Source organism: Oncorhynchus mykiss, chromosome 7 (genome assembly GCF_013265735.2).
Source record: "Oncorhynchus mykiss isolate Arlee chromosome 7, USDA_OmykA_1.1, whole genome shotgun sequence".
Classification (NCBI taxonomy): Eukaryota; Metazoa; Chordata; class Actinopteri; order Salmoniformes; family Salmonidae; genus Oncorhynchus; species Oncorhynchus mykiss.
Window position 1 is genome coordinate 13,709,806 of NC_048571.1, and position 22,931 is coordinate 13,732,736.

Here is a 22,931-nt window from a genome sequence, read left to right on the forward strand (position 1 = left end):
CTTGTCAGTTGTTCCTAGCCTTCCCCCCATGCTTATGGTGGTCAAATTGTAAGCGAAGTAGATAGCCAGTTGACTGTTAATTTTGAAATACATTTTCAATGTTCATTTTAAATAATTTTATTGGAATTAATTGCAATGAAATACAGACTTATCGAAAGACAGTTATTTTGCATATTTGCATTTCAGAACCAGGAGAGTGGACAGTTCCCAGACTTGGGGTACAAGGCAAGCATTTCATGACCCAAGTAGTGGACAGCTTTCTCTCTCAATTCAATTTCAATTCAAGGGCTTTATTGGCATGGAAAACATATGTTAACATTGCCAAAGCAAGTAAAGTAGATAATAAATAAATGTGAAATTAACAATACAAATTAACAGTAAACATGACACTCACAAAAGTTCCAAAAGAATAAAGACATTTCAAATGTTATATTATGTCAATATACAGTATTGTAACAATGTGCAAATAATTAAAGTACAAAAGGGAAAATTAATAAACATAAATATGGGTTGTAATTTATAATGGTGTTTGTTCTTCACTGGTTGCCCTTTTCTTGTAGCAACAGGTCACAAATCTTGCTGCTGTGATGGCTTACTGTGGTATTTCACCAATTGATATGGCAGTTTATCAAAATTGGATTTGTTTTCAAAGTCTTTGTGGGTCTGTGTAATCTGAGGGTAATATGTGTCTCTAATAAGGTCATACATTTGGCAGGAGGTTAGGAAGTGAAGCTCAGTCTCCACTGCATTTTGTGGTCAGTGTGCACATAGCCTGTCTTCTCTTGAGAGCCAAGTCTGCCTACGACGGCCTTTCTCAATAGCAAGGCTATGCTCACTGAGTCTTTACATAGTCAAAGCTTTCCTTACGTTTGGGTCAGTCACAGTGGTCAGGTATTCTGCAACTGTGTACTCTCTGTTTAGGGCCAAATAGCATTCTAGTTTGCTCTGTTTTGTTGTTGTAAATTCTTTCCAATCACTCCATCTCTGTTTGTGTGAAATAACTTTCTCTCAATCAAACTTGGCTGTTGTTTATGTATGCTGAGCCTGTGGACCGTTCTCTCACTCAACCTTGACTGTTGTGGTTCTACAGGTTCCCAGTAAGAAAGCCACGCTGAGAGATAACCAGCCGCAACAACAGGATGACCACATAGACAGATATCAGGTAGGACCAAACCGTTAGCACTTTGATACGTATTAAACCCAACCCCTCCCTCCCTTCCACCTCCACCCAACCACCCAACAATACAGCAAAACCCCACCCACTATTGCTACTCTCTGTTTAGGGCAAAATAGCATTCTAGTTTGCTCAGTTTTTTTGTTAGTTTTTTCCAACGTGTCAAGTAATTATCTTTTTGTTTTCTCATGATTCGGTTGGGTCTAATTGTGTCGCTGTGCTAGGGCTCTGTGGGGTCTGTTTGTGTTTGGGAACAGAGCCCCAGGACCAGCTTGCTTAGGGGACTCTTCTCCAGGTTCATCTCTCTGTAGGTGATGGCTTTGTTATGGAAGGTTTGGGAATCGCTTCCTTTTAGGTGGTTGTAGAATTTAACGTCTCTTTTCTGGATTTTGATAATTAGCGGGTATCTGCCTAATTCTGCTCTGCATGCATTATTTGGTGTTTTACGTTGTACACTGAGAATATTTTTGCAGAATTCTGCATGCAGTCTCAATTTGGTGTTTGTTCCATTTAGTGAATTATTGGTTGGAAAGCGAACCCCAGACCTCACAACCATAAAGGGCAATAGGTTCTATAACTGATTCGTCTCTCTCTCTCAATTAAATTCAATTAGCTTTATTGGCATGACACTGTCCCTCATTAAATGGCAGGCAGCAATGTAGTGCGCTGCCAACCCACAGCTCTCTGTGTCCTCCCGTAACAAGATGGTTGGCCTATCCGCATCAGAGAGGTCTTTGAAACCTTGAAAAGGGGTTTCAAATTTGGGGAAATGACACTCTCTAATTGTTTTATATTTGTGACATTTTGTCAGGAAATACAGCTCTGTTTTGCGTTCTGCTGTGTGGTTGCACAGATTTTCCTCTGCAGGGGGCCATGTTTTGTTTTGACTGGGTGCTGATACAGAACCCCTCCACTGGTTTCCTGGGCTCAGTGCTAGTGAATGACGCTCAACCTGTCTTCATCATAAGGGAGGTTTCTGAGTCAAAGGTGAACAGGGTGATTAGCTCACTAAAGAACTCTAAAGCCAAAGATGTGTTTGGGCTGGACTCTACCTTTCTTAAAAACTACAAAGAGTCACTCATTGGCCCCATTACTAAGGTCACCAACACATCTATTGGTCTCGGGGTGTTTCCAAGGGTATGGAAGTCGGCCATAATAACGCCCATCTTTAAATCGGGCGACCCTGCTGACGTGAGTAACTACAGGCCCATTAGTATACTACCTGTGGTGTCAAAGGTTGTTGAAAAGTGTGTAGCAGAACAACTCATTGCCAACCTCAACAACAGCCCCTTCACATTACACTCCATGCAGTTTGGCTTCAGAGCGAAACACTCCACAGAAACGGCCAACTGCTTTCTTCTGGAAAATGTGAAGTCCAAGATGGACAAAGGGGGCATTGTTGGGGCTGTGTTTCTGGACCTAAGGAAGGCTTTTGATACTGTTAACCATGAGATTCTCATCACAAAATTGTCCAAGTTCAACTTTTCCCCCGATGCCTTGAGATGGATGAAATCATACCTTGAAGGCAGAACTCACTGTGTCAGAGTGAGCAATGAGCTGTCGCCCACTCTTAGCTATGATGTGGGCATGCCCCAAGGGTCAATACTAGGGGCCCCTCCTGTTCAGCCTGTACATTAATGATCTGCCTTCTGTCTGTACTGTAAAAAAGCATGCGGAAAAGGTCATTCAGATAACCAAATTCAACCTAGCTAATTTCCGATTTATACGAAATTGTTTGACTACAGAGGTAGCCAAACTGTACCTCAAATCTATGATACTCCCCCACTTAACATACTGCTTGACTAGTTGGGCCCAAGCTTGCTGTACAACATTAAAAAACCTATTCAGTCTGTCTACAAACAGGCTCTCAAAGTGCTTGATAGGAAGCCCAATAGCAATCATCACTGTTACATCCTCAGAAAGCATGAGCTCCTGAGTCGGGAAAATCTTGTGCAATACACTGACGCATGTCTTGTATTCAAGATCCAAAAAGGCCTGGCTCCCCCTCCACTCAGTATTTTTGTTAAACAGAAAACCCAAACATATGGCAGCAGATCCACAAGGTCTGCCATGAGAGGTGACTGTATAGTTCCCTTAAGGAAAAGCACCTTTAGTAAATCCGCTTTCTCTGTGAGAGCTTCCCATGTCTGGAATACACTGCCTTCAGACACACATAACTGCACCACCTATCACACTTTCACAAAATGTATGAATACATGGCTAAAGGTCAATCAGATTTGTGATCATAATCCCTAGCTGTGTGTTGTCGCTTTCCATGTTGTCTGTAGCTTGTGAGGTGTGGAAACGCTTTGTTGCTTTTATGAATTTTGTCTTGCTGCTTTTTGTTCTATGTTGCTCTGTCTGTATGCTATGTCTTGCTAGTCCTATGTTGCTCTGTCTGTATGCTATGTCTTGCTTGTCCTATGTTGCTCTGCGTGTGCTCACTGCTCAATGATTGTCTATATTGTAATTGTTTTTAATAACCTGCCTAGGGACTGCGGTTGAAAATTAGCCGGCTGGCTAAAACCGGCACTTTTACTGAAACGTTGATTAATGTGCACTGTCCCTGTAAAAAATAAAATAATCTCAAACTCAAACTCAGACTGTGTTGTAATTTGGTTTGATCTGATATATTGGATGTTCTGGTCCTAAGGTGTCAGTGTGTTAGTAGAACAGGTTTGTGAACTCTCTCCCTCTCACAAACACACACACTTTTTGATTTAAGTTTATTATAGCCTGCACATGCCAAAATGAATTAGGCTTTATGGTCCAAAACCTTACCATGGTGTGCTGCCATGCATTAATGGGGAATTTGCCATTCCATTTGGTTTCTAACTCTTAGTGTATGCAAGTTTTGTGAATTAGTTAAGAACCTCTTTAGGATTGGCCCCTTTTTTTCAGTTTTCGCCTAAAATAACATACCCAAATCTAACTGCCTGTAGCTCAGGCCCTGAAGCAAGGATATGCATATTCTTGGTACCATTTGAAAGGAAACAAGTTGAAGTTTGTTGAAATGTGAAAGGAATGTAGGAGAATATAACACATTCGATCGGGTAAAAGACAATACAAAACAAAATAAACTGTTGTTTTGTATTTTTTTTGTACCATCATCTTTGAAATGCAAGAGAAAGGCCATAATGTATTATTCCAGCCCGGGTGCAATTTAGATGTTGGGCACTAGATGGCAGCAGTGCGTGTGCAAAGTTTGAGACTGATCCAAGCAACCATTGTATTTCTGTTCAAAATGTTGAATCAAGACTGCCCAAATGTGCCTAATTTGTTTTTTAATAACTTTTCATGTTCAAAACTGTGCACTCTCCTCAAACAATAGCATCGTATTCTTTCACTGTAATAGCTACTGTAAATTAGACAGAGCAGTTAGATTAACAATAATTTATGGTTTCTGCCAATATCAGATATGTCCATGTCCTGGGAAATGTTCTTGTTACTTACAACCTCATGTTAATCGCATTAGCCTACATTAGCTCAACCGTCCGCAGGGGACCCACCAATCCTGAATAAGTTTTTTAAGCGATTCTGCTGAGAAAAGACATGAGCATGCATGCCTGACCGAAACTGATACATTCCAGTTGGCAAGTGTGTGACACTAGATTGCGCAAGCGCTTACGGCTCCCAGTGACGTAGCCTATGATGGAAGAAAAACGTTTATTTCCCACAGCCGAGAGCCAAGAAGATTACCCGCGCGAGGAAGGTGAGAGAGAGAAGGCAGGAGAGGGAAAAGAAGAAGCTACTTCTGACTAGTAGAAGTAGGCGACTTTGTGTCTGAAACATTAGGGAAAAAGAATACCGCACTGGCTGCTGAATCATAGACTAACATGTCAGCATATGAATGAAACTAGAACTATGAAAGCGCGTGGGCATTTGAGCTTTATCTTTCATAGAGAGACCAATAGGTGACTGACTGATTGTATAGGATTACAATAGTCGCACCCAGACTATTATAGTTCTTAGGCAGAAAAGGGGGACCGTCCGAAAGTCATGGAGTATAGAGTAGAAATAAAAATTAGCTAGCGTCAAAAGATTAAAGAAGACTGCAAAAAAGAAATTGCCCGGAGCATCTGGAACCTGTTAAATAATGGATTTTAGCTCTATTCGCAAATTGATCACCAGATGGGTAAGTAGCCTATTGCACTGAATTACTTTCTTGGAATCGATTTGCTTGTGCCAAAGCAAAAGTCTATGGGGTTTAGCCTACTATTGTATAGTAGGCTACCAACTTGTTGGTCAGGTTGTTGCGGTTTTACAGTCTATTCTCAATTAAACATTGTTGCGTTTCAATGAACAATTGTGTGTTGCCCTTTACACTCGTACCCATATACCGGATGAAAATGATAGATTACGGCACTAATAAACTCCTAAAAAAATATCCCAATGCCCCAGGGCAGTGATTGGGGACACTGCCCTGTGTAGGGTGCCGTCTTTCGGAAGGGACGTTAAACGGGTGTCCTGACTCTCTGAGGTCATTAAAGATCCCATGGCATTTATCGTAAGAGTAAGAGTGTTAACCCCGGTGTCCTGGCTAAATTCCTAATCTGGCCCTCAAACTATCACGATCACCTAATAATCCCCAGTTTACAATTGGCTCATTCATCCCCCTCCTCTCCCCTCTAACTATTCCCCAGGTCGTTGCTGCAAATGAGAACGTGTTCTCAAACTTACCTGGTAAAACAACGGATAAATAAATACATTTGGAAGGTAATGGCTGTACAGGAACACTCAATTACATGACGTCAGAGCTCCGGCTCTGCACTTCACCGCGCTGTGTGGGTATTGACTGACAGCCTTTATGAATTTGAGTACCACGCACGACAAAAAGTTACCCCTAACCCACCCTCTAATTGGGCAACATTTTGCACATTTTTTTGTTCTCTGAATAAATTAAGATGACTTTATGTATTTTGAAAGATGAGACATTGAGGATTATAGTGAATACCGCATTGATGTCATACAAGCAAGCCAAACAGTGAGTCCAAATGTGAACTTCACATTTCGAAATAAAACTATACAGTGTCAACGTTTATGATCATTATGTTTTATGTACAGTTACACGATGACATGTCGTCATACCCTATGTTGTTCTAAACAGAATGAGACTTTGTTTATTGTGAAGAAAATGTGTCGTGGCACACGCACCCGAATGCACTAATGACTCATTTCTATGTACACCAAAATTACGATCTGTTTCTCTGAATTGCCTTGTGAAAGCTGTTAGATCGTATTTTATAATTTAGCTAGTCATGATGGCACTAGAACAAGCTTTCAAATCATGCCCACCTGACCCAGATTGCGATTTATAACGGGCCGTTTTTGGGTTGTGTAAACAACAACAGTAATTGTGTGATGCCGGCGATTCAGGGTTGTTTAACAAATGAAAAAAATACAGGTGTGCTTGCTCTAGTTCCTCAACGTCACAGCTAGGAGAGCAAAAAAGGTACCTTATAGTTGAAGACTCTTCTTTGAGTCATTAAAAGTGCATTGAAACTGCTTAGGAAATGTGCACACTTTGAAGAGGTGTGGCGAATTGGAGACACCAGTTAGTCCTCTCACTCAAACCCTTGTAATGTTTTTGTTTTATGTTGCACTTACCCCACATTTTCCAGGAATAGTCTTATCAGGTTACTGAATGTGGTTAAATGGGCTACATCATAAAAAGTTAAATAATTAAGCAAAGAGATTGTAATTGGTTGGTTTAAACTTTTTGAATTGCACAATGTCACTATCGTCTTGACTCTGTGAGGTGAAGTATGGACTCAGCTTAGAATATGGAAAGAGCAAATCATCACAGTTGCATTTAAACCACAATTTAAGTCTATAGGGTTCTACAATTCAGTTCTTTCTTCGAGCTTGGCAGAGTATTCACTTGTAGCCTATTATAATTGTATATTTGAATTTACAGCCTAGTTGCTGACAAAATCATTTGTTGATATATATTTTTCTTCTGACATCACCAGGAACCTGTGCTGACTGCTGATACAGCATCAATGTCACCTCATGTCTTTTTCATGAAATAGATTATGATAATAAGCGCACATTGGTCGGCAGATAGGCTGAAGTCAAACTGATGCACGCAATGACAGACGTAATTGACAGCACACGCCAAACCATCAATTCAGTATGTTTGAATTTAGACAGAATAATGGTTGTAAACTGAATCATTGACTGAAATGTAAACATAACAATAATGCAATTGAGAGACCCCTGGTAAAGTTCTGTAAAACAGCAACAACCCAATAATGCAAATATACACTTCTACCAATTTATTTATGTTCTGTGTTGCATGTTAAAAGATGAAGCAAAAAATATTACAGATGCCCATAAACCACCTGTTCATAAGTTTACATCAGAGGAGGCTGGTGGGAGGAGCTATAGGAGGACAGGCTCATTGTAATGAATGGAATAAATGGAGCAGATTCAAACATGGTTTCCATATGTTGGATGTGTTTTGATACCGTTCCATTTGTTCTATTTCAGCTAATGAGCCCATCTCCTATAGCTCCTCCCACCAGCCTCCTCTGGCTTACCTAACACTCCTTTTTTCTTTAGACATTAGACCACCAGCCTCCTCTGGCTTTCCTAAAGCAAACAAACACTCCTTTTTTCTTTACACATTAGACCATATGACTAGCGTAGTTGTGTGGAGAATTACGTAATCCAGTGGTTTTAGGGCTGATGTGTGCTGCTGGGGAAATCAATAGGTTACATCGGAGCCTATGGGCTGTGGGTTATCCAGTTCAGTACAGTAATGCGTGTTTGGCGCTAATCCAGAGGGCTGCTCCCATGAGCCCACGGGGTTCGAGGCATTTGGAGAAGCTTATGGACATATTACTGACTGTAGACAAGCAATGCGGCTTGCTTGGGTTGTGTTTCGGAGGACGCATGGCTCTCGACCTTCATCTCTCCCGAGCCCGTATGAGAGTTGTAGTGATGAGACAAGACGGTAACTACTAACAATTGGATACCAAGAAATTGGGGAGAAAAAGGGGGTAAAAAAATCTAATACATTTTAAAAAACTACACAGAACATCAATGGACTAGTCGGGGTATACATGCGAGCCGTCCAGCGCGTCACCTCTGAAGGCCATGACTGTAGCCGCGTGTTGAGACGTGTGTTTATCAGCAAACAGACGGGCTGACAGACAGACAGACTCTGATTCACACAGCCTCGCTCTGTTGAGAGATGATGGGCGTGAATTAAAGAATAGCAAATAGTGATGTTGTCTTGGTGATTGGCTACAAACCTACACCCATAGGACTTCACTACATACATGACTATTGAATAACATACTGTAACTTTTGATGGGCATCAATGGTGTCTATTAGACAGCGTGACAGTGAGTAGAGGGAGAGAGGAAGGCAACCCATTGGATGCAGTACGCACTGGGTTAGTTAGTCACGAAAAGCTCGGGCCCCCCTGAACTTTGATCTAATGCGTAGTAATGCTGTCTGGCGTTAGGAGAGGAGAAGATTTCCACACACACACACACACACACACACACACACACACACACACACACACACGCAGTTATGCAAGTGTACCTTTTTTAGGTTGACAATTGTCATTCCCGCAAAAGTGTTCAAAGGCAGCACTGTAATCTTTGTAGCTGTCAGTTTGCACAAGGTGCCCGCTGTTCCTCGCCTATGATGTATTGGTGGGTTATGAAACCAAAATACTAATTCATCCATAGAGCTGAAGCCGTGAGTGAAATTGCTGTTTCTTACAATGATGAGGCTCGTTGTACAGACTTTTTTCTGTGTGTAGCACTGCGTTTTAGGCTCATCCCCTGACAATGGTTTGTTACTGATGAATACATTATTCCTTTGGGGTAATTCCCTGTGTTCTGCCTCGGGGGAAATCAGCCAGGACACAGGAATCAGGACATTATCAATGATTCTGTCATCAGTCTCAGCCAATGACATCTGTTCTCTATTCAATTATTTGGTTCCCGGAGCAGCTACTCTTCCCTATTCCTGAGGGTTCACTCAAAACACAAGTACAAAATCATACACATAGACAGAAACATAGAAACAACAACAGCATAGAGACAGTAATGCATTATTCATTAACACGAAGGTGAGCGATGAAACATGTATGAAGCAGATCGGGCGACCGACCGACAGACACAAGCACATAGGACCAGTAACACACTGGTCAATACTAGAAAGGTGGGACAGAGCCTGAAACTCCCGGGCCGTGGCTGTTTGGCTGCTGACTAATCAGCTCGTCTGGACAGGAAGTCTCTCTCCTGCTGACTTCCTGTCTCCTGGGGATTAGGTGAGGAGTGGGGGAGCTCTCTCTCTCTCTCTCTCTCTCTCTCTCTCTCGCTGTCCACATAGATAGATAATCTCATTTATACTCGCCAGGGGGAGGGACCTTAATGAAACACTAGAACCATGTCATGATATAATGGGGTCATGTTGTTGAGAGGTGATTATGAGGTGAATATGCAGACATGTAAATGATCATATCTGACTGCACAATGGATCTCTCCAACTGGGACAAGAAGATATTGAATTAACTTGCTTTGAAAGGGAAACTCATGAGCATGTAATGTTACCATTATGTAATGTAGCCTATACTCTGTTACATTAGATGTACTGTATAGCTTGTTCTTAGTGTTTCATTATTCCTGATAGTCAGTAATACAGTACTACAGCATCTGTGTCCACCAGTGGGATATTTACACAGGGTCTACTGCCTATGTATGGTGTTGTGATTGTTGTGCTGTGTTTCTAGGGACAGAACGGGACAGGAGGGACGTTTTGGGATTAGTAGGATTTGAGCCAAACGGATAACGGGCCATGACACCACTTGTCGTTAGTGTTTAGACTTAGGATCCGGTCAGGGGTTTCTAAAGTTCACACAAACATTTTATCTGATCAAAAAATATATTTGTTGTTGTTGTGTAAATGACATCAATTCAAAAGCTGTACTGTACATTACAATATGATGTAATATGCTTGGTCTCTTTTAAAACCATTTTTCTGAGATAAAGAAAAAAAAGCTCATTTCCTTGATGCATGAAAATACCATGCAACTCTCAATGGACATGAGTACGTATTTCCCCTGAAGACCTCACTCATAGAGCTTCGACTCAAGCTTCCCGTATTGATCTAGCTGTAGCCAGGTTAAATAGCGGTATTATGTCTGTGTGAGCTGTGTAATCACAGTGTTATCACACCTCGCTGCACCCACCCTCTGTGTCTCTCGGTCCAGGGTCTTTCAGCCAGGTGGTAATAACATATGACTTAACACCCTCATACTGTACGTGTGTCTGTCTGCCTCTCTGTGCGTACAGACTGGGCTACTTCTTGAACCGGGATCCACAGAGCTCCTCCTTAATCCATTTAGTCTTGTTGCTCTCCTTTAAGTATCCGGTTAATTCCTTTCCATCCAATAACAATAACATTCTACTTTCCATTAATTTGGTTCCAACATGGTGCCCATCATAATTCTAGAATCTCAAAGCAAGTTGACCACCAAACTCTGTATATCTTTGGCCCTGCCTATAACTATTGAGCTGCTACAGCTCCAGTATTACCAACCGTACTGCTGAGTATCAACCTACACAGGGAGGGCCCTGTGGACCAAGAGGCTGATGATGGATTGCAGTGATTTAATGGAGCAGAAAAGGCCACATCAGGAGAGATTGAGCCAGTGAGTGTTTCAACTTGGTAATGTTCCACGTGTTGGTTCCGGGCCCTTGGATAGGAACACTAAAGAGTGCTGATAAAGGGGGGCATAACCCTTAATGCCGTCCCCCTCAGAGAATCAGATCTCACTACACTACACAGCACACACTCATTCTTTAGAGATCACACAGAGACAGGAACATCGCTCAGGTGTATCTCAAAAGGTTGAAATGGCTTTGGGCTCAATGCAATCTCAATGACAGTACTCCCTTTCTTTTAGCAGTGTTTTGTTATTAGGTCACTGGTCCCAGAGCCCAGAGGGAGCTACTCAAAACCTGTTCCATGTGATCCAACTGAAACCGTTCTAATCTACAGTGATGTCAGGATGAAAGCAGCCCAGCACGACACATTCATAAAACTGAATGTAGATAGAAATGTGATAGAACACTGTCTGATAGAACATTGTCCATTCTACACAATACATTTCTATGTGGAGGGATCATTCAGTACATTCTGTCCTAGAGAACAGAGCCCCGCTACCTACCCACAGCAGTGTCAGAGGAGAATGAGCCAGCCTAGCACAGCAGACAGTGGTGATGTAATAGCAATGGATGGTGGATGAGCGTTTGTCAGTTTGATAGGACCTTAGTGAAGTGAAGCGTGAAAGTCCTCACTGTTCGAATAGGAGAGATTCTCAACTTCTAGACTTGATGAACGGCACGCTCAGCCTGGAAATACACTATGAGAGATAGAGAGAGCTTGACATTCCCTTTGATCTATTATGACTGATATTAATCAGATTAATGACGAGCGACTAGTTAAAACAGGACGTCCCTCCTCACGGCCCCCTGCTGGGATGGAAATGAGGAGCTAATGGTTAAATAATTGTCAGAATTCTTGAAGAATGTGCCATGACAACTTGGAGACACACTCTGTCCTTGGAATAACTTGTGTGAATGAGTGTAAGACAGAGAGGGGGGGGGGTGTCTTGAGCCTCCTTGAAACAGACTGTCACTGAGTAAAAGAGGAAGAGATGGAGAGAGGAGATGAAAGAGAGGGGGGAGTGGCTGAGGGCACAGGTGGCAGCTTTATTTCACGGCTGATAGGGAGCTAATGAAACACACTGAGGCGTAGTACTATTTTATCCACTGTGTCAACACCATAGGTGAGAGCCGTGGTGCAGCGTACCATAATATAGATCCTCCTCCTGTTCCCACAGTGACGACCAAGGACATCAGGGTTCATGCACCCAGCTCTCTGGCCCGTGTCCGGACGAGCGGAGTGGAAAATCAGTGTGTGATCCCCTTAAAAACCTCTTTTCAGGGTTATAATGGAGCACAAAGACTAGTTCGATTAGAAGTCAATGGTTGGTTCTATAGACGTCACGCTGCTGATGTGTTTAGGCTGTGACCTCTGACCTTTCAACATTGGTTGTCGTCATAGAAAACATGTTACACACTCATGTGATTGACTGTCTATGGTTTGTCTGTCATACATAATGTACAAGAAAGGTTGTCTGAAAACTAGAACAAAGACATGGCAGTCTGAATTTTAACTTTGGTCTTTATCACTATAGGATGTGTTCTCTGCAGCAGAAATCTGATAGTGTCAGTGTCATTCTGTTTTGAAATTAATCAAAGATAATGATATTTTACTGAATTGTAACATGTTATAACAAGATCCTGCTACAACTTTGTTGTCTCTGATCATCAGAGGAAGACCTCAGTCTCATAGAGGAAGACCTCAGTCTCATAGAGGAAGACCTCAGTCTCATAGAGGAAGACCTCAGTCTCATAGAGGAAGACCTCAGTCTCATAGAGGAAGACCTCAGTCTCATAGAGGAAGACCTCAGTGTAGAGAGAGGGATTTTGTTTCCCTGGAGTACTGGGTCATTGGATCATCATGTGACCGCCCACCAGCCAGGATGCCTGGGGTGAGACAGCAGCATTACACACACACACAGGAAAATGGGAAAGGTTTCGCCAACTGAAGCCGGTAACAAGAGAGAGAAGGGGTGGGGGAATGAGAGAGAGAAGGGGTGGGGGAATGAGAGAGAGAAGGGGTGGGGGAATGAGAGAGAGAAGGGGTGGGGGAATGAGAGAGAGAAGGGGTGGGGGAATGAGAGAGAGGCTTTATAATAATGTGGTGATAGAAGTCAAATTGAATTGTCTGGGTAATAAAAACAATCTCTTCATTGTAAGGACATGGAAAGTGCTGGAATGGGGGCTTTCTGAGGTCATTGTGTCACCACTGACTAAAGTAGGCATAAATATACACTGAGTGTACAAAACATTAGGAACTCCTTCCTAATATTGAGTTGCCCCCCCCCCAGAGTTTTGTCAAAGAAGTGAGTTTGTGTTTATACAGGAACTCCTGCCCCCACCTACCGTCAACCAATCATTATAGCTATACGGAACCCCGCCTTCTGCAATTGGGTCCTGGACTTCCTGACGGGCCGTCCCCAGGTGGTGAAGATAGGAAACAACATCTCTACTTCGCTGATCCTCAACACTGGGGCCCCACAAGTGTGTGTGCTCAGCCCCCTCCTGTACTCCCTGTTCACCCATGACTGCGTGGCCATGGGTGATGTTGATTATGGCAGCCCCCCACACCTCTCTGATTCAGAGGGTTTGGGTTAAATGCGGAAGACACATTTCAGTTGAATGCATTCAGTTGTACAACTGACTAGGTATCCCCATTTCCCAAACCAACTGCCCTCCAGGACACTTACAGCACCTGATGTGACAGGATCATCAAGGACAACAACCACCCGAGCCACTGCCTGTTCACACCGCTACCATCCAGAAGGCGAGGTCAGTACAGGTGCATCAAAGCTGCAACCGAGAGACTGAAAAACAGCTTCTATCTCAAGGCCATCAGACTGTTAAACAGCCATCACTAACACAGAGAGGCTGCTGCCTACACACAGACTTGAAATCATTGGCCACTTTAATAAATAGATCACTAGTCACTTTAATAATGTAACTTTAATAATGTTTACATATCTTGCATTACTCATCTCATATGTATATACTGTATTCTATACCATCTATTGCATCTTGCCTATGTCGCTCTGTCATTGCTCATCCATATATTTATAGTCTTATTCCATTTCTTTACTTAGATTTGTGTATTAGGTAGTTGTTGGGGAATTGTTAGATATTGCTGCACTGTAGGAACTAAAAGCACAAGCGTTTTGCCACACTCGCAATAACATCTGCTAACCATGTATATGTGACCAATAACATCTGCTAACCATGTGTATGTGACCAATAACATCTGCTAACCATGTGTATGTGACCAATAACATCTGAAGAACCATGTGTATGTGACCAATAACATCTGCTAACCATGTGTATGTGACCAATAACATCTGCTAACCATGTGTATGTGACCAATAACATCTGCTAACCATGTGTATGTGACCAATAACATCTGCTAACCATGTGTATGTGACCAATAAAATTTGATTTGATTCACCTGGTCAGTCTGTCATGGAAAGAGCAGGTGACCTTAATGTTTTGTACATTCAGTGTATGTATGTGTGTGTATATCTGTCATATCCTGTGATCAAATATCTGTCATATCCTGTGATCACAGATGATCGTGTTCGTTGTCCACATTGTGAGTGGGCTGAGGCACCGTAATGACACAAGTATTACAATTTGCTTAATTGCCTAATCTGATCTCACAAAGACATTATTTTTCAACTTTTGCTTTGCGAGCTCCGTGAACTTCAGAACAGATTTCCATTGTTTCCGTATCACTTCCCTACCATGTCCTTTTGTCTCTGCGTGCTTAGAAATCCCTCAGTCTAGGCCTGTAATCTGCTAAATGATCTATTTAAAGATAGCTGGCTCTTGCTGGCAGCCTTTTGTCTATCAAACGCCTGGTGAGGTGAGTGGATACAATGTGCCCACAGATCGATTTGAAGCGTTTAGGAGAGAAGAGCGAGGCTGCTATCAGGCTGCTGTCAGTGATCTGACGGAGAGGTACTGGGTTGTTGAGTGAGTGTAAGCGAGATTTCTGCTAGTCAGAACAATTCAGCTTCAAGTCAGAAAAAAATAACCTCAACTCTCTCCATTCAAAACTTTCACTGGTATCGATTTTCAACGTTTTCATTCAAACAAATTAAATAAAGGGTTAAAGGAGTCAGAGCTGTGACTGTGGTCTGTGTTGTCCCCTGGCTGGCTCCTAGCTCTATGACAGGGAGGTTCCTGACAGGTCTATGCTATTTTTGGTCCTGGCTTTAGCTGGTGAATGTTTTATAGGTAGTGGGAGATTGACTGGTGCTGCTAAGGTGAGAGTGTAGTGAAGTGATGCCACAGGGCCAACACACACACACTCCTGGCTCTAGTCTGGAGGATTAGATAGCACCACAGACAGACAGCCTTAAAGCCTCTGTATGGTCAATCTGAGGTCTGCAGTGGCTGTACAGCATTTACTGAGATACGGCCTCTGCAGAAGTCAGGGCATGTATACTTCTTACACTTCGCAGAGCTGTTGTAAAGGAAGTTGTCAAAGAAGTGTTTGTGTTTATACAGGAAGTCCCAATCATGTCAATGCGGAGCTTTTACGAGCCCTCCTCATTGTTGCAATACGTGGGCGGTGCACGGCGATGTAACCTTTTACACTGAGACCAGAGAGACACTTTCACTGTGACGCTCACACTTACACCTCCGCTAGGTTTTTGAACACAGCCCTGGACTTAGAATTGACAGGTCTATTTTTTGGCATTTCTGTTCTGGCGTCTGTTCTATTGTCATTTGATACATTCTTTTATTTAATCAGTGGTCCAGTTGAGACCAGGATTAATTTTCAATGGTGGCCTGAGACCACAAAGCAAAAGATTTTAAAGAAATATAACAAGATCCAATTACAAGTACATTACATTAGAACATCAGCAACATCACAGCCTTCATTAAGAAGTTACTAAATCAGTCAGTCAAAACTATTGCACACCTCTGAAACCCTGATGATGAATGAGTTCACAAACTGCCCTAGTGGCACCAGGGAATCTAAATGTAATACATTTTGTGGAGCGCGAGAACTAAAAGTGGATTTACCTAATTCCTTGGAGACCCGAGGAATCTGAAGAGTTAACCAACCCTGTGAATGGGTTTGGTATCTCATTCATTTATATGTTGGAAGCTTGTGTAGTTTATAAAGTTTGAATTGATGGGAGTGGAGGTATAATCAAACCTGGCTGAGCACAGAGCTCTGAGGTGTTCCTCACAGTGCCTGTGTTCAGTAGAGCTGAGCAGATTAGGTCTTAACATATTTACCCCTGCTGAAGGGTCAGCTGGTCTGATCCCACCACACAGTCAGTCCCCCATCACATGACTACGGCCTGTGTGATCATGTGACTGTTTAGCCCAGAACAGAACTGCCTCTATGGTGTAACATGCACACTAGTGTGACCATGTAGATGATCAGTCATGAGGAGCTTTGTTAGGATTCATATCTGTGTTCAGCAGATTCCAAAGGCTAAAATATTTTGGCGACAACATTTAGAGTTTTTATGTGCACTTGTTCTGAGTGTGTTTTGAGTGTTGTCGGGTTGACTTGAATGGAGTTGAGTTGGATGTTTTCCTGTCTCTGGAACGCAGTGCATCGTGTGTGTGTGTGTGTGTGCGTGTGTGTGTGTTTTCCAGGCCTAAGAGGCAGTGTGTCTGAGAGAGCAACATTAATCCCAGGACGGCCACAGCACCACAAACACACACCCACACACATACACATACACACACACACACACACACACACACAGAGAAACAGAGACGATAGCTGGGGAGACCGAGCAGGAAGAGAGACAGAGAGGAGAAGACCAAACCTGGCACCACTCTACAGACGAACAGACAAGCTGTCGTCACACAGCCATTCCTGGGAGTCATACTGCTTATGAAACCACATGAACACACTGATAACCTGCACCTTTGTTACTCTGCACCTTTTCCACTTGACGTTAGTAATGCATTGTGATGGGAATGTTCTGTGTGTATCCAATCGTATGTTTAGAATAATGCTGCTTTCTAATAACCTGTCTTGGTTGGGTTTATGCGAGTGACAGATTGCTTAGTCAATTTGGCAGTATGCCCAGAACATTGCTCTGGGAACCAAAAGGAGTATCTCAGTTTCAAGGTAAAAAGCCTGGTCTGGTATCAGTCATGCAGGAACCAACCATGCTTATATGACTTGTTTGTGTAGCAGTATTTTTTTTAAATAATTGTTTTACCCCTTTTTCACCTCAAATTCTTGATATTCAATTGGTAGTTGCAGTCTTGTCCCAACGCTGCAACCCCTGTATGGACTCGGGAGAGGTGAAGGTCAAGAGCCGTGCGCCCTCCGAAACACGACCCAGCCAAGCCACGCTGCTTTTTGACACAATGCCCGCTTAACCCGGAAGCCAGCCGCACCAATGTGTCAGAGGAAACACTGTACACCTGGCGACTGTGTCAGCGTGCATGGCGCCCAGCCCGCCACAGGAGATGCTAGACTCCGATGGGACAAGTACATTCCAGCCGGCCATAACCACCCCGGACGACGCTGGGCCAACTGTGTGCCGCCCCATGCGTCTGCCGGCTGCGACAGAGCCTGGACTCGAACCAGGATCGCTAGTGGCACAGCTACTTAGACCACTGCGCCACTCGGAACTCTCCTTTAAAGTCTCATCAGGCTTGTATTGAGTTTGTGAACCTCTCCGTCTGTGATAATACAGATTGCTAAATTACTTGACATTAGTAATGAATCATACTTTGAGGAACAGCATTTTTGTTTCCCGTCCAAGCATTGACAGTGAAACAGCGTCTGTCACAGTGTGCCATGAATCAGTAGTATAATATGATCAGTCTTCTCCCCATGTAGCAGACGGCCAGTCAGCAATTCATGGAAATAGACTAATTAGTCTGGTTCCATCCTGCTACAGCCTAATATCCACCACTTCACACCCCCTGGAGCCTGTCTGGTCCTGCCTGGGACAAAACACAGCCTTGGGAACACTCAGCTCTGGGTGGACGGACAAGTCGGCCTCTACAATAACAAATAGCCTGGGACGCTGGGACTTAGGTGTTGCTGTTTCCTATCACTCTGTGCTCATGTCATTCCCTGCTGACTACAGTATCTCTGACTATGCTAGAGGGTTACAGGTAGAACACTTTCCTACCACACATCAGTTGTTTACTGCTAACCCCAATCAGCTGAGCAGATCCCAGAAAACACTATGACCCGCCAACACAATGGTTTATCACTTATCACTGTGGGTTCCCCATGTGATACCTCTAAGATACGATATCATCTTGTGCCATGGTCTGTGTGTGTAGTGTCTCCTGGAACAAAAGGAGGAAGTGAGAAGATGATTTATGAGGAGATGGTGTAGCGAAGGCCCAGGAGGTTTGGGCTAGTATAGCTTAGCATTGCCTCTTCCTCTGTCCTACCCTCTGTAGCATGGAGGAAGGAGTTTATTAACAGAGTGATTCAGCAGCTGTCCTGTACTGAGCCTTACAGCAGACTGACTCCATGCATGGTGCTGTCCAGGACTGAGCCTTACAGTATACTATGACACTATGCATGGTGCTGTCCTGTACTGAGCCTTACAGTAGACTATGACACTATGCATGGTGCTGTCCTGTACTGAGCCTTACAGTATACTATGACACTATGCATGGTGCTGTCCTGTACTGAGCCTTACAGTAGCCTACAGAATGACTCCATGCAGGTGCTGTCCTATACTGAGCCTTACAGTAGACTATGACACTATGCATGGTGCTGTCCTGTACTGAGCCTTACAGCAGACTATGACACTATGCATGGTGCTGTCCTGTACTGAGCCTTACAGTAGACCATGACACTATGCATGGTGCTGTCCTGTACTGAGCCTTACAGCAGACTATGACACTATGCATGGTGCTGTCCTGTACTGAGCCTTACAGCAGACTATGACACTATGCATGGTGCTGTCCTGTACTGAGCCTTACAGTATACTATGACACTATGCATGGTGCTGTCCTGTACTGAGCCTTACAGTATACTATGACACTATGCATGGTGCTGTCCTGTACTGAGCCTTACAGCAGACTATGACACTATGCATGGTGCTGTCCTGTACTGAGCCTTACAGTAGACTATGACTCCATGCATGGTGCTGTCCTGTACTGAGCCGTACAGCTAACTACTGTATGACTCCATGCATGGTGCTGTCCTGTACTGAGCCTTACAGTAAACTATGACACTATGCATGGTGCTGTCCTGTACTGAGCCTTACAGCAGACTACTGTATGACACCATGCATTTTTTTCCTTCATTTTTTTAAACGTCACATTTATTTAACCAGGTAGGCTAGTTGAGAACAAGTTCTCATTTACAACTGTGACCTGGCCAAGATAAAGCAAAGCAGTTTGACACACAACAACACAGAGTTACACATGGAGTAAAACAAACATACAGTCAATAATACTGTAGAAAAAGTCTATACACAGTGTGTGCAAATGAGGTAGGATAAGGGAGGTACGGCAATAAATAGGCCATGGTGGTGAAGTAATTACAATATAGCAGTTAAACACTGGAATGGTAGATGTGCAGAAGATGAATGTGCAAGTAGAGATACTGGGGTGCAAAGGAGCAAGATAAATAAATAAATACAGTATGGGGATGAGGTAGTTGAATGGGCTATTTACAGATGGGCTATGTACAGTTGCAGTGATATGTGATCTGCCTCTACAGCTGGTGCTTAAAGCTAGTGAGGGAGATATGAGTCTCCAGCTTCAGGGATTTTTGCAGTTCGTTCCAGTCACTGGCAGCAGAGAACTGGAAGGAAAGGCGGGGGGTGACCAGTGACCAGTGAGATATATCTGCTGGAGCGCGTGCTAAGGGTGGGTGCTGCTATGGTGACCAGTGAGATATACCTGCTGGAGCGCATGCTACTGGTGGGTGCTGCTATGGTGACTAGTGAGATATACCTGCTGGAGCGCATGCTACTGGTGGGTGCTGCTATGGTGACCAGTGAGATATACCTGCTGGAGCGCGTGCTACGGGTGGGTGCTGCTATGGTGACCAGTGAGATATACCTGCTGGAGCGCGTGCTACGGGTGGGTGCTGCTATGGTGACCAGTGAGATATACCTGCTGGAGCGCGTGCTACGGGTGGGTGCTGCTATGGTGACCAGTGACCAGTGAGATATACCTGCTGGAGCGCGTGCTACGGGTGGGTGCTGCTATGGTGACCAGTGACCAGTGAGATATACCTGCTGGAGCGCGTGCTACGGGTGGGTGCTGCTATGGTGACCAGTGACCAGTGAGATATACCTGCTGGAGCGCGTGCTACGGGTGGGTGCTGCTATGGTGACCAGTGAGCTGAGATAAGGCGGGACTTTACCTAGCAGAGACTTGTAGATGACTTGGAGCCAGTGGGTTTGGTGACGAGTATGAAGCGAGGGCCAGCCAACGAGAGCGTACAAGTCGCAGTGGTGGGTTGTATATGGGGCTTTGGTGACAAAACGGATGGCACTGTGATCGACTGCATCCAATTTATTGAGTAGAGTGTTGGAGCCTATTTTGTCAATGACATCGCCAAAGTCGAGGATCGGTAGGATGGTCAGTGTTACGAGGGTATGTTTGGCAGCATGAGTGAAGGATGCTTTGTTGCGAAATAGGAAGCTGATTCAATATTTAATTTTGGATTGGAGATGCTTAATGTGAGTCTGGAAGGAGAGTTTACAGTCTAACCAGACACCTAGGTATTTGTAGTTGTCCACATATTCTAAGTCAGAACCGTCCAGAGTAGTGATGCTGGACTGGCGGGCAGGTGCGGGCAGCGATCGGTTTAAGAGCATGAATTTCATTTTACTTGCATTTAAGAGCAGTTGGAGGCCACGGAAGGAGAGTTGTATGGCATTGAAGCTCGTCTGGAGGTTAGTTAACACAGTGTCCAAAGAAGGGCCAGAGGTATACAGAATGGTGTCGTCTACGTAGAGGTGGATCGGAGAATCACCAGCAGCAAGAACGACATCATTGATGTATACAGAGAAGAGTGTCGGCCCGAGGATTGAACCCTGTGGTACCCCCATAGAGACTGCCAGAGGTCCGGACAACAGGCCCTCCGATTTGACCCACTGAACTCTATCAGAGAAGTAGTTGGTATACCAGGCGAGGCAGTCATTTGAGAAACCAAGGCTGTTGAGTCTGCCGATAAGAACGTGGTGATTGACAGAGTCGAAAGCCTTGGCCACATCGATGAATACGGCTGCACAGTAATGTCTCTTCTCGATGGCGGTTATGATATCGTTTAGGACCTTGAGCATGGCTGAGGTGCACCCATGACCAACTCTGAAACCAGATTGCATAGCGGAGAAGGTATTGTGGGATTCAAAATAGTCGGTAATCTGTTTGTTAACTTGGCTTTCAAAGACCTTAGAAAGGCAGGGTAGGATAGATATAGGTCTGTAGCAGTTTGGGTCTAGAGTGTCTCCCCCTTTGAAGAGGGGGATGACCGTGGCAGCTTTCCAATCTTTGGGAATCTCAGACAATACGAAAGAGAGGTTGAACAGGCTAGTAATAGGGGTTGCAACAATTTCGGCAGATAATTTTAGAAAGAGAGGGTCCAGATTGTCTAGCCCGGCTGATTTGTAGGGGTCCAGATTTTGCAGGTCTTTCAGAACATCAGCTATCGGGATTTGGGTGAAGGAGAAATGGGGAGGCTTGGGCGAGTTGCTGTGGGGGGTGCAAGGCTGTTGATCGGGGTAGGGGTAGCCAGGTGGAAAGCATGGCCAGCCGTAGAAAAATGCTTATTGAAATTTTCAATTATAGTGGATTTATCGGTGGTTACAGTGTTTCCTAGCCTCAGTTCAGTGGGCAGCTGGGAGGAGGTGCTCTTATGGACTTTTTGCTCCAGAACGTTTTTGAGTTTGTGCTACAGGATGCAAATTTCTGCTTGAAAAAGCTAGCCTTAGCTTTCCTAACTGCCTGTGTATGTTGGTTCCTAACTTCCCTGAAAAGTTGCATATCATGGGGTCTATTCCATGCTAATGCAGAACGCCACAGGATATTTTTGTGCTGGTCAAGGGCAGTCAGGTCTGGAGAGAACCAAGGGCTATATCTGTTCCTGGTAAAATTTTGCTTATTTTGCTTATGCTTATTTAAGATGATGAGGAAGGCACTTTTAAAGAATAACCAGGCGTCCTCTACTGACGGGATGAGGTCAATACCCTTCCAGGATATCCGGGCCAGGTCGATAAGAAAGGCCTGCTCGCTGAAGTGTTTTAAACAATGCTACCTAATATAATGTTTACATACCCTACATTATTCATCTCATATGTATACGTATATACTGTACTCTATATCATCTACTGCATCTTTATGTAATACATGTATCACTAGCCACTTTAACTATGCCACTTTGTTTACATACTCATCTCATATGTATATACTGTACTCAATACCATCTACTGTATCTTGCCTATGCCGCTCTGTACCATCACTCATTCATATATCTTTATGTACATATTCTTTATCCTCTTACACTTGTGTCTATAAGGTAGTAGTTTTGGAATTGTTAGCTAGATTACTTGTTGGTTATTACTGCATTGTCGGAACTAGAAGCACAAGCATTTCGCTACACTCGCATTAACATCTGCTAACCATGTGTATGTGACAAATCAAATTTGATTTGATTTAGGGAGCGTTTGACAGTGATGAGGGGTGGTCGTTTGACCGCAGACCCATTACGGATGCAGGCAATGAGGCAGTGATCGCTGAGATCTTGGTTGAAGACAGCAGAGGTATATTTGGAGGGCAAGTTGGTTAGGATGATATCTATGAGGGTGCCCGTGTTTACGGATTTGGGGTTGTACCTGGTGGGTTCATTGATAGCTTGTGTGAGATTGAGGGCATCAAGCTTAGATTGTAGGATGGCCTGGGGTGTTAAGCATGTCCCAGTTTAGGTCACCTAGCAGCACTGGAGCTGTCCTGTACTGAGTCTTACAGCAGACTACTGCATGGATGAGGTGTTATTTAATTAACACTAGGCTACACATTCTATGAACCACATGTGTGGAATGCAGTTAGTACCTAGGCCTATGTTTCGTCATGCCCCAAATGTCATTTCACTGCAACATTAC

At 43.8% G+C, this 22,931-nt stretch overlaps 1 protein-coding gene across 6 annotated transcripts in view; it reads left to right on the top strand.

Annotated features, from left to right (window-relative positions):
- The first annotated feature begins 4,845 nt into the window (after positions 1-4,845).
- LOC110527351 (probable phospholipid-transporting ATPase IH) overlaps positions 4,846-22,931 on the top strand; it is a 91,393-nt gene continuing 73,307 nt past the window's right edge. For all 6 annotated transcript variants that reach the window (XM_036982643.1, XM_036982645.1, XM_036982644.1 and 3 more), the window contains exon 1: positions 4,846-5,309. In XM_036982643.1, the coding sequence (XP_036838538.1) occupies positions 5,271-5,309 (39 nt within the window). In that variant the 5' untranslated portion in view covers positions 4,846-5,270. The remainder of the gene's footprint in view (positions 5,310-22,931) is intronic.